Raw genomic sequence first — 12,540 nt, 5'->3', positions numbered from 1 at the left:
CATGGATGACCCTGGGCATTAAGATTAACATGATGAAAGTTTCAGTGTAGTTCTATCTGAACCAATCACCCTTGTAAGGGGAGGAAACTGGGAGAACAGATGTTGCTGGAACCCCTGCTGCTCTAGTCACCATAATTAGGGCTCCATGTCTATTGTGGAGTCTGTGATTCTTCCATGACCTCAGTGCAGAGGTGGGCAAACTATGGCTCAGGGGCCACATCCAGCCTTTGAAATGTTTTAATCTGGCCCTTAAGCTCCGACCAGGAAGCAGGGTCTGGGGTTTGTCCCACTTTAGTGCTCCAGCCTGGGAGCAAGGTCAGGGTCTTGCCCCACTCCACACCACTCCCAGAAGCAGTGGCATATCCCCCCGCTCTGGCTCCTACACACAAGGGCAGCCAGGGGGTTCAGCATGCTGCTGCTGCCCCTGCCCCAAGCACTGCCCTTGCAGTTCCTAGTGGCTAGCTGGGAAGTGCAGCCACTGGGAGGTGTAGAGGTGGCACCTGCGGACAAGGCAGCATGCAGAGCCTCTGGGCTTCACCTCTGAAAGAGCCAGAGGGGAGACATGCTGCTGTTTCTGGGAACTGCTTGAGGTAAGCACTGCCCAGAGCCTGCCCCCCACAGACCCTCTCCTGTGCTCCAGCCCTCATTCTCTTCCCACCATCTGAACCCCTCAGTCCCAGCCCAGAGCACCCTCCTGCACTTCCAACCCCTCATCTGCAGCCCCATCCCCAGCTGGAGTCCTCCCACACCCAATCCCCCAATTTTGTGAGCATTCATAGCCCACCATACAATTTCCATACCCAGATGTGGCTCTCAGGCCAAAAAGTTTGCCGCCCTTGCCTCTTGAGTTCTGCAGCAGCCAGTGTAGCTGATCCCAGGACTACCCAAGCAGCTGGCCTCAGGGACAGCCACCCCAGCCACTGCTTGGGTGGCCCCTGGCAGCAATCTTAGGGTGGGGGAAGCAGCCACAGTCTGTGGCCCCAGGTGGCTGGCCAGAGCAGTTGGTGGTGCTGCTGGGCTCCCAAGCCCATGCCCCCACCCCTGATTTTAGTCACAGACAGTAAAGTTTTGTTTATTGCCCATGACTTTTACTAAAAATACCTCTGGCTAAACTGTAGCCTTAACCATAACTGATCTGGGAGGATCCTCACCCAGCAGATGCCCAGTTCAGACAGGGGTTGAGGGAGCAGAGGATGCAGCAGGTGTTCCCTGAGTCTCTGAACCTCTGCTCTGGGTGCTAGTCTCCTGCTAACGGCCACAGGAGCAGTCCTGTGCCAGCAGTTCCAGGGGGGCTGGGGTGAGCTGCACTCCAAGAGGTGCTGCTGGAGCTTGTTTCCAGGACCTGCCCTCTGCAGGAACCTGCATGGGAGCCTAGCTATGAACTGCAGCACCAGCCTCGCCTGTGTGGGGATCTGCCACGGCCACCGGAGCATGAATGACTTCGGCATTAACTTGATGTCTGTGGCTTTGACAAATCGCTGTTTCACGTCTCCACAGGCTGCTGCATGCACCAGTCCCTGGCTTCCCAGGCCTGTTCCTAAGGGACTCTTGGCGGGCCTGGTTTCCATGCCACAGGGAGCCTGCAGCGGGGGCCAGGTACCAGGGGCTGCACCCACATAGGCAGCAGGTGGCTTGACCCTTTAGATGGGCACATCAACAAGTCAGCTGTAAGATGAGACTAACTTGTGCCAAAAGTGGGAGGCTGGAAGGCAGGGCAGCTCTATGACAGCACCTCATGGCAAACAGCATGAGCTGAATGTCCCCAAAATAGCCAGCAGGAGCCTATATAACAGGAGCTGCCAGTGGAGCCCGTCAGCCCCAAGCAGGGAGTCTGGCACTGAGCTTGGTGGGGGCTGGGAACACTCATAGCTGCCTCACTGCTCTAGAGGGTGGCTGCCAGGAGAGGCCCCTGCAGAACTAATGGCTCCGGTGCTCTTTGGCCTAAGGAAGAAGTGACCAGAACAGGGGAGAAGAGTGCACAGTGCTCTGACGCTGCGTTGGGGGGTCAGTGCTGCCTCCTGCACCTGCTCACCCAGGCTGTTGCAGCCTCACTGTGTCTCTGCCCTTGTGCCTTCTACCAGCTTCACAAGGTGCCCACCAGTATGAAATACTATGACTCAGCCTTGGTGCCCCAGTACCACGGCTGCTCCCAGCGCCTCAAGCCAGCACGGACAGTGCGCTTCCCCAACAACATCGTATTCCAGGACAACATCAGGCAGGGGAACTTGGAGCAGGTGGGCAGGTTTATCAGAGCCAGGAAGGTCACCTTGAGCACCCTGTACCCCTCTGGTGAGTAACACCTCCTGTGGCGCTGGCAGAGCTAATGGGCGGGGGGTTCCCAGGTGGGTGGGCTTGCCCTCTGCAGGGGATGTACAGGCACAGCCTTACCCCATGCAGAGCAGGGCATTAGAGTTTCACCCCCTTGTAATTAAGTCACTTCATGCCCTGCTGGTGGTGGCAGAGGGGGGTCTTGCTCCCATCCCCCAACTAGCATCGATGGGACCCAAGTGTTTCAATCCCTCTGGGAGGAGCTAGCCCAGCACTGGATGCTAATGGGCACCCTGTAGTGTGGGAATGCATCCCCCTAGCAGACATGGACAGAGCCAGCCCTTCAGTGCAGAGGGGTTAAAGCCCAGGACCTTGACCCTTGATGTACCCAGCACCACGTACAGTGACTACAACGCGCGAATGGCCAGTCAGGGAGGGGAACGGCAAGGGAGAGGCCTGAAGTAGCATGAACTAGTGGCTAGAGCACTGGACTAGGAGCCTGGACTCTTGGGTTCTCAGCTTTGGGAAGGGAATGGGGCCTAGTGGTTAGGTGGGGGGGGGGGAGCCAGGACTCCTGGGTTCGGTTACCAGCCCTCGTGCTGACTCACTGAGTGACTTTCCCCATACGTGTGACTCTGCTGCCTGTGTGTAGGCCTGGGGTGGTCCGATGAATGCGCTGGTGCGGGCAGGGGCGGCGTGACGGCCTGTGTTGTTATTACATGGTTGCCCCTTGTGGCGCTGCCTCAGCCTCTGTCAGAAACAGGGGCGGCTCCAGGCCCCAGCACACAAAGCGCGTGCTTGGGGCAGCAAGCCACGGGGGGCAATCTGCCGGCTCCATGGGGGCGGCAGGCAGGTTGCCTTCGGCGGCTTGCCTGTGGGAGGTCCGCTGGTCCCGCGGCTTTGGCAGACCTCCCGCAGGCGTGCCTGCGGAGGGTCCGCTGGTCCCACGGCTTGTGAAACTCCCGCAGGCACAGCTGCGGGAGGTCCGCCGAAGCCACGGGACCAGCGGACCTCCTGCAGGCAAGCAGCTGAACGCTGCCTGCCTGCTGTGCTTGGGGCGGCGAAACGCCTACAGCCACCCTGGTCAGAAAAGGCCCTGGAGACCCCCCTCTAAAATAGCCCTGGCTTGGGTGCCAGGCTCCCACTCAGCCAACCTAGAGGTGGGGGACTCATGACTCAGGGCTGAGGCCTGGAGGAGACATGCAGGCTATTGGTGGGAGAGCTTGGGGGTGGGTTGGAACATCACTGACCAGCCCTGGCTCAGTGAGGGAGGGAGGGGCCGACAGAGCCTGAGCCACTCAAAGAGCTATTTACCCCAGTAAGGGGGAAAAATGACCTGGCGCCAGCTCCTTTCTGGGGTGCAGGGGAGGGGAGCTAGGTGTTTCCAAGCTGGGGCCCTTTCCCCTCCCTGCCCCCCCAAAGCCCCTGCCTCGTGTCATGTCCCAGAACCCCTGGAGCAGCTCCCTGGCCCAGTGAGGGCAGGTCCCTCTGCCTCCCCATGGCCAGGCAGGTCAGGCCCTGCAGCTGACAGGTCCCCTTTCTAGGCTTGGTAGCCCTCCATGAAGCTGTGTTGGCTGGGAACCTCGACTGTGTCAAACTGCTGGTGCGATACAGCGCGGACATTCACCAGAAAGACGAGAATGGCTGGACCCCCCTGCACATGGCCTGCAGCAATGGCTACACCCACATAGCCAGGTCAGCAGCCACCATGTGCTTGGCTTAACCCTGCTGACAGTTACCTGCCCTGCCTGGGCTCTGTGGGGGCAGGGTGTGCTGGCCTGGGGCTCTGGGGAGGAGGGGAGGGGGGCAGGGTGTGCTGGCCTGGGGCTCTGGGGAGGAGGGGAGGGGAGGCAGGGGGTGCTGGCCTGGGGCTGTGGAGCAGCCTGCCCCACACACTGTATATCTAGGGTTACCAACTGTGACTAAAGCTATTCTGGGAGATATTTTTCCCCAACATGATATAATGTCATTTTCTTAAAATATCCTATCAAAATCTCCTGGATTACTTTCAACAGTCACTGGGAGATAGATGCCAATTCCAGAAGACTCCAGGCAATCCTGAAGGGTTGGCAACTCTATGTGTCCCTGGTAGTTGCCAAGGCCCAGTATTTCCTGCTGAGGCCCAGAACCCCCTTAATCCTGCAGGGACTGGGACTGTCTCCAGGAAGTGGTGTTGGAAGCACATATCTGCTCTCCCCTTCTAGGCTGCCTTGCCCACCGCCAGCGTGGGTGCTGGAACTAGAGGTGCTGGGGGTGCTGCCGTGTCCCCTGGCTGGAAGTGGATTCCATTACACACAGGGTCACAGGGTTTGCAGTTTGGGTCAGCTGCCCCTTCACATTGTTCCAGCACACCTGCCTGCCACTGCAGCCCCTCCCTCTATCTCCTGCAGGTACCTCATCTCTTTAGAGGCCAGGCTTGATGCCACCAATGACGAAGGGGAGAAACCATCTGACCTCATTGACGCTGACTCCAAGGACCTTGTGGAGCTCTTCAAAGCTGCCAGGATGGACTGAGGCGTCTCTCCCTGGCGTAGAGCTCCTGTCGCTCGGACTCCCCAGCAGCGGAGGTGGGGCAGTGCAGTTGTCAGTCCTGGGGTTGCTGATCAGGGCAGTTTAGGGGAAGCAGAGAGTTCACCCAGTAACTGCACTGTAGGGCTGCAAACTACCTCAAGCTTCCCAGATCGCCAAGGGCACCACAGGGAGAAACTGACCCTTCTCCACTGCTCTCACCCCCACCACAGAGCCAGTGTCCATCTTCAGCTACAGCTGGATTGGCCAAAAGAGCAGTGGCTGGAGCGCGCTGGTTCTGGCTGGCACTGGTGTGTGGACACTGAAGCTGCGGGGGTCTGAGCTGGCACTGGCTCTGCTGTGTGGAAGCACGTGCTGATAGGACCAAGCCGGTGCTGACAGTGGCACTGTCTCACTGGAAGCATTAAAGCTGTTTCTTTGAGCTGCAGCTCCTCAGAATAACCCTTGTCCCTCCAGGGGCAGAGAGAGAGAGAATGATAGCCCAGCTCTCATGGTAGCATGCAGTGCTGTACAGATTAGATATCTTGTTGTAATGTCACAGTGTCAAAAGTCCTATTTTGGATTGAGCCAACTATAGATTTGCTTTTCTACTATAGTGTCCAATAGGTTGACCTGGTGGCCAGGTTCTTTTTGTTGCTTTGAAAATACTTTTTACTTTTTCAATAAACTGATTTCTGGAGAGCCTGGTGCTGCCACCATTGATTTGTTTCTCAGGTGTTGAGGGTAACTCTTCCTGCCCAGCAGCACAGTTGTCCCAAAATCACCTCTCCCAACCTGCTTTGGGATCCTATTAGACAGAAGCAACCATGACACAGGAGCCACATGCTCAATGAAAAGAAAGATCCAAGAATCAACAAACTCACTGCAGCTGTCAAGGAAAAATAGAATGTCCGACATGTGATGGCAGAGCTTGGAAACAAGCCTCAGTCATGTCTAGGCTGTTCCCCATCATGGGCACTCGCTGTTCACCTAGCCAGGCTTGCTGAAGAGGGTTTACTCTAACGGATGCTCTGGTGAGAGGGAGTGGGTATAACACAGCAGCACTTGAGCATATCCCCAGGCCCTGACCCCTTGCATTGGGCCCTGTGCACCAGTACAAATCAAGCAGAGCTGCCCAAAGTGGGCAAAGCACTTGCAGACCAAACAGCAAGTCCTGAGAACTCCCACTCCTCAGCAAAGGGCTCGCAGGGCAGCCCAGCTCACTCACCTCTAGCATGGGCACTGCTGGATGGCTCCAGTATTATCCTCCCCTGTGGGCTTCAGGGAGGGACAGAGCTGGGGGCTGAATGAGGAGAGAGTGGCTTGGCATGGACCTCGGCAGCTGGCGAACAGAGCCTGGTTAGCAGGTGGGGGCATGTGAGGGAGGGGCCTTTGACAAGGGGGCAGGGCTAAATCAGGTTGAACAGGGGGTTAAAAAAGCCAGCTCCCAGGTGAGCAGCAAAGGGGAGGAGTTTAAGCATCATTCCTGCCAGGTCCTGCACTAAGCAGAGCCTTGACAGTGAGAAAGCACCAGACAGAGTGAGCTGCCCAGGTAAAGAGAGTTTGGCTGAAGGAAGAGTTCAGCAACAGGGCAGGAGACGGAAGGTCTATAACCTGCCATAAAAAGCCACCCATAAAAGAAACATGGGGGGAGGATGCCTCTTACAAACATCCTCTAAACCTAGCCCAGTAACCCTCAATAAATAACACCCCAAACCTGCTAGTCTGAAACTAAATCCATGCTTGAAGAGTGCGAGTATAGCAGTAGCAATATACTACTGACCACCTGGCCAGGATGGGGACGGTAATTGTGAAATACTCAGGTTGATTAGGGAAACTACAAAGGAAGAAAACAATAATAATGGGGGATTACAAGCAGCCTCATATTGACTTGGTATGTGCCACCTCAGGAAAGGCTCCAGAGAGAACATTTCTAGACACCATAAATGGCAGATTTTGGAGCAGCATGTGCTAGAACCCACAAGGGGCGAGATCATTCTTGATTTAGTCCTAAGTGGAGGGCAGGCTCTGCTCCAAGAGGTGAATATAGCTGAACTGCTTGGTAATAGTGACCAGCCACAAGGGTGAAACACCTGCATATTGAAGAGAGACCTTTTCAAAACACCATAATAGAGGTTCAAACAAAATGTATACCCCAAATAAAAGAAAAAAAGTAAGAGGCCCAACAAAACGCCATCATAGCTAAACTACAGAGTAAAAGAGACAGTTAGAGGCAAAAAGAAGCATCCTTTAAACACTGGACATCAAATCCTAGTGAGGAAAATAGGAAGGAGCATGAACTGTGGCAAATTAAGTGTAAAAGTATAAATGGGCAGGCCCAGAAAGAAGCTGAAGAGCAACTAGCAAAAGACACAAAAACTAACAGCACCAACTGTTTAAGCACATCAGAAGCAGGAAGCCGCCAATCAGTGGAGCACCTGGTGAAGAAGGCACTAAAGCAGCACTCCAGGCAGACAAGGCCATTGCAGAGAAGCTAAATTAATTTTTGGCATCAGTCTTCACTGCAGATGATGTGAGGGAGATTCCCATACCGTAGCCATTCTTTATAGTGACAAATCTGAGGAACTGTCCCAGATCGAGGAGTCAGTAGCGGAGGTTTTGGAACAAACCGATAGATAAAAGTCACCAGAACCAGATGGCATTCACCTAAGCATTCGAAAGAAACACAGATACGAAATTGCAGAACTAACTGTGGTATGTAACCTACTATTTAAATCAGCCTCTATACTAGATGACTAAAGGGTAGCTAATGTAATGCCGATTTAAAAAAAATATGAATAAAAGGCTCCAGAGGCAATCCTGGCAATTACAGGCTGGTAAACCTAACTTCATTATTAGGCTAACTGGTTGGAAGTAACAGAATTATTAGATTCATAGATGAACACGATATGCTGGGGAAAAGCAACATGGTTTATGTACAGGGAAATCATGCCTCACCAATGTATTAGAATTCTCTGAGGGGTCAATAAACATCTGGACAAGGGTGATCCAGGGAGTATCCTGTATTTGGGCTTTCAGAAAACCTTTGGCAAGGTTCCCTCACAAAAGGCTCTTCAGCAAAGGAAGCAGCCATGGGGTAAGAGGTAAGGTCCTCACATGAATCAGAATTGCTTAAAAAATAGGAAACAAAGGGTAAGAATAAATGACCAGATTTCACAAGGCAGAGCTGGGACCAGTGCTGTTCAACATATTCATAAATGATCTGGAGAAAGGAATAAAGAATGAGGCAGCAAAGTTTGCAGGTGATACAAAATCACTTAAGATAGTCAAGTCCAAAGCTGACTGCAAAGAGTTACAAAGGGATCTCACTACATTGGGTAGGCAGATGAAATTCAATGCTGATGAATGCAAAGTAATACACACTGGAAAACATCATCCCAAATATACATACAAAATGATGGTCCTCTGAAAACAGCCACTCACTGGGCAGCAGCAATCAAAAAAGCTAACATTAGGAAAGGGTTAGATAATAAACCAGAAAATATCACGATGCCACTAGGTAAAAATACTCTTCCTTAAGGCCTGTGTAATGGGGCCTGTGTGAACCAAAGTACCTCCATGTTAGTATGATAGAAGTCTGTGTGTTAGCCTCCTATATTTCTGTAACCTTTTGTACTAAAATGCTGACTGTAACTTTCTGTATTAATGTGCTGACTGTAACCACCTGTGTTATGAGCTAATTGCTAAACAATAGGGCTGTAGTTAGCAAAGCCAGTTGCTACTAGAAACTGCTAGTACTGGATAAGATAAATAAGAAGTAGATGTTATAGCCAAGGCCATGTGCCTGAGAAAGTAACCGCACACAATGGAATAGCAAGAAAAGAAAGATACAAGAAGGAGGGGTTATAAATAAGTACTCTGCCTGTGTGCAGTGTGCAGGATTTGAGATTGCATTCTCCTCGCACCTTATTTGAGCTCAAATAAACTTGTGTTTTGCTTCTCCACCCCAGGTGTGTTTATTTGAGCCAAGCACACCGGGGCCCGAACCTCTGTTGCTCACCTCTGGGCACTTTGTGCTGGCAACACCACTATATAAATCCATGGTGTGCCTCTATTTTTAATACTGTGTGAAAGTTCTGGTCTCCCGATCTCAAATAGATATATTAGAATTGGAAAGGTACAGAAAAGGGCAACAAAAATTATCAGGGTATGGAAGAGCTTCCATATGGGACTGTTCATTTTAGAAAAGCAAAACTAGGAGGGTATAATGGTAGAGCGCTATACAATCATGAATGGCAGGAGAAAGTGAATAGGGAAGTCTTATTTAACCCTTTCCATAACAAGAACCAGAGGTCACCCAGTTAATTAACAGGCAGCTTTAAAACGAATAAACGGAGCACTCCTTCCACCACAGTGCACAGTCACCATGGAACTCATTGCCAGGGCAGTTCTGAAGGCCAAAGTGTTGTGTATTTGGTTGTCATGGTTTTGTTCTATTGCAACTGAGTTAGATTATTAGGGGATAGCCCAGCCAGCTTCGGCCGATTAGGCGAGCTCTGTGTCTGTAAATAAATGGTAGGCTTTTTGTTTGTTTGTTCTTTACCTTGACTTCTACTTCCTTCTGTTACTGGCAGACACCGAATCCCATCCTCCGCCACTTTGTTATTCCTTGGGGCAGCCGGTTTTAGGAAGAAATCACTTGAGGCCAGACAGCAAACAAAACTACCATTTATTTACAGACACAGAGCTCGCCTAACCCAGCCGAACTGGCTGGGCTATCCCCTAAGTAATCTAACTCAGTTGCCATTGGAACAAAAACCATGACAACCAAATACACAACATATTCCAGTAGTGGACTGCATTATAGAGACTTCTGGCCGTTTAGAATGGGCATCTACTGCCACCAAGACATGATACCCTTCAAGGGGCCAGCGAAGTCAATGTGAATACGTTGCCACGGGTTTCAGCCAGTCCCCATGGGTGTAGGGGTGCCCATGTCACGCCCTGACATGGACATACAAGCTTGATGCCCTGCGTGACAGGTTATGTGTGGCCTCTACAGCTATATGGAAGCGCCTACTGACAAAATATGAATTCTTAAGCCCTCTGTTGATATTTGGGACACATCATTGATTCTGCAGGTTCTTTATAAGGCCCCTGCAAAAGTTAAGCTATTTGTGGAGGCTCCCCCCCTCGAAATGTAAGCCAGCTGCGCTCGTTTCTGGGATACTGAAACTATTATGGAAAGTTCATCTCACAGTTTAGCCACACTGCTAAATACCACTTCATGAGCTCCTGGGGCAGAACAGGCCTGACGTGGACTTAAGCCTGTGACGTTGGCATTTAACAACCTAGGATGCATTGCTAAATTCTGAAGTTCTAACCGCACTTGATCCATCCTTACCCCTACAATTGGCCTGCGATGCCTCCCCTTATGGAGTGGGAGCAATTGTATCGCACATTATGCCTTCGGGGGAAGAGAGACCTATTGCTTTTGCTTCACGCACTCTAAGCAAAGCAGAAACTAACTACGCCCAAATCGAACATGAGGCATTAGGAATTGTTTTTGGAATTCGGAAGTTTCATCAGTAGCTGTTTGGGTGAAAGTTTACTCTTCTCACGGACCATCCATCTCTGACGTCAATTTTTGGACCCTACGCAGGCATTCCCCCATTAGCTGCTAGTCGTATGCAACGCTGGGCATTGTTACTTTCAGCACACACATATGAAATCAAATATCGGAAATCCATTCTGCACAGCAATGCAGATGGCCTCTCAAGGTTGCCTTTGTCGGTCAAACATCAAGATAGTGCCCAAAAGGAAATCTTCTACTTTGAACAGGTAGAGAATACACCCATCACTGCTACTCAAATAAAGAAGACAACTCGTGTTGACCCAGTATTGTCCCAACTTATGGACCTGGTGATGCATGGAAAACCCTGGCAAATTGTGCAACATCAGCAGCAATATCAAGTTATCAGACAGGCACCCAGGGCAAAAGACCGAACCTTTAGCCTGGGACAGCCAGTTTTGGCTCAGAATTATACTTCCAGAGCTAAATGGGTCCCTCCCATGATCATCACTCAAACAGAACCTGTTTCCTACACAGTCTGGACTGCGGAGAATCTTACCTGGCAGCAATGTGTAGATCAGCTGTTGCCAGGTCATGCCAGTTCTCAGGACACATCTGCAGTTGAGTGGTCTGACTTCACCTCTTCTGCTGAGACACCGACTCACGAATCACCTGTTCCTGACTGTTCTCCATTACTGCCGGCGGCTGAGATACCCCTTTGCCCAGCACGAATTGATACCACCTCCTCACCTGTTCGTGCTGCGGACCCTGAGCCCATGGTACTTTCGGGTGCAACAACACCAGAAGTTCGCCGTAATCCACCTAGAGACAGAAGGCCTCCTCATTAGCTGGCTCTTTAGCTAAGGCGAACCCATGGTTATGGGGGAAAATAATCCCCAGGGTTTAGCCGGGAATGGAGGCAGTCTACCCTCCTTCTCTAGTCTAGCGTGTGTTATATTTAGGGGATGTTCTTATTAGGGGGGAGGAATATGTTGTGTATTTGGTTGTCATGGTTTTTGTTCCTATGGCAACTGAGTTAGATTATTACGGGATAGCCCAGCCAGCTTCGTCCGGTTAGGCGAACTCTGTGTTTGTAAATAAATGGTAGTTTTGTTAGCTGTCTGCTTTCTGGCCTCAAGTGATTCTTCCTAAACCAGCTAACACAAAATATAACCGAGTTAAAAAAGTAACTAGATAAGTTCATGGAGGACAGGTCCATCAACAGCTATTAGCCAAGATGGTCAGGGATGCAACCCATGCTCTGGGTGTCCCTAAACCTCCAAGTACCAAATGCTGGGAAATGGGTGACAGGAGGGATCATCTAGAACAGATGTCCTGTTCTGTACATCCCCTGAGGAGCACCTGGCATTGGGCACCTGTCGGAGGCAGGAACACGGCTAGACGAAACGTTGGGGGGGTCTGGGCCCCGGGGGGGATCGGTGCTGGCGCTGTCAGGGGGGGGCTCTGGCCTCAGGGGGTTGTGCGTGGGGCTGTCGGGGGGAAGTTGGCGTTCGGAGCTGTTGGGGGTGCGGCTCTGGCCCGTGGGGTCATCGCTGGGGCTGCGGGGACTCTGGGCCCAGCGTTGGGGACTGTTGGGGGGGCATCTGGCGGCCCGGGAGGTTGTTTGCTCGGGGCTGTCAGGGGAGCTCTGGGCCTGGTGGCAGGGGGGCTCGGGCCGGTGCAGGGGTCAGTGATGGGTAGGCTCTCGGGGGGGGGCCCTCTGGCCCCAGGGGGAGGGTCATTGCTGGGGGGGTCTATCAAAGGGGCTCTTCGGCCCAGGGAAGGAGTCAGCGCTGGGGAACTTTTGGCGGGCCTGGCCCAGGGGGGCTTGTGGGGTCTCTGGGCCAGAAGAAGGGGGCTCTCAGGGGAACGGGCCTGGGGAGCGGGTCGGCACTGGTGAGTTGTTGGGGGGGTAGGCGCTGGGGAACTGTCAGGGGGTGCTCTGGCTGGTGCAGGGGGGATCTGGGCCCTTGGAGGGTAGGCTAGGGGGCTCTGAGAGGGGCCTCTGGGCCCGGGGGGCAGGTCATCGCACGGGAGGGTCCGGGGGGGTTGGTGCAGGGGGGCTTTGGGGCGGGCTCTGGCGCGGGGCCCAGCACTGGGGGATGTGGGGGGCTCTGGGCCCTGGCACGGGGGGCTTCTTGGCCTGGTAAGATCAGCGCTGGAGGGCTCTCAATGGGGCTCTGGGCCCGGGGCCAGTGCTGGGGGCTGTTGGGGGGTCCTGGGCTGCAGCG

General features: G+C 52.8%; 1 protein-coding gene across 1 annotated transcript; it reads left to right on the top strand.

Annotated features, from left to right (window-relative positions):
* Window positions 1–2,010: 2,010 nt before the first annotated feature.
* Window positions 2,011–5,478, top strand: PPP1R27 (protein phosphatase 1 regulatory subunit 27). Its single transcript, XM_032764501.2, has 3 exons — window positions 2,011–2,289; window positions 3,813–3,963; window positions 4,659–5,478. Exons 1-3 carry the CDS (start codon window positions 2,103–2,105, stop codon window positions 4,780–4,782), a joined length of 462 nt encoding a protein of 153 aa, XP_032620392.1. The 5' UTR covers window positions 2,011–2,102; the 3' UTR covers window positions 4,783–5,478.
* The last annotated feature ends 7,062 nt before the right edge of the window (window positions 5,479–12,540 follow it).

The sequence above is a fragment of the Chelonoidis abingdonii genome, chromosome 13, assembly GCF_003597395.2.
Source record: "Chelonoidis abingdonii isolate Lonesome George chromosome 13, CheloAbing_2.0, whole genome shotgun sequence".
NCBI classification, from domain to species: Eukaryota; Metazoa; Chordata; order Testudines; family Testudinidae; genus Chelonoidis; species Chelonoidis abingdonii.
Note: the sequence above shows the minus strand (reverse complement) of the source record. Positions and strands in the feature narration are given on the sequence as shown.

Bases quoted from the DNA above. Each gene is read 5' to 3' on its own strand.
- PPP1R27 (XM_032764501.2), top strand. From the start codon at position 2,103: ATGAAATACTATGACTCAGCCTTGGTGCCCCAGTACCACGGCTGCTCC. The intron at 2,290-3,812 runs GTGAGTAACACC...TCCCCTTTCTAG, and splicing joins GAGCACCCTGTACCCCTCTG to GCTTGGTAGCCCTCCATGAA. The intron at 3,964-4,658 runs GTCAGCAGCCAC...TATCTCCTGCAG, and splicing joins GGCTACACCCACATAGCCAG to GTACCTCATCTCTTTAGAGG.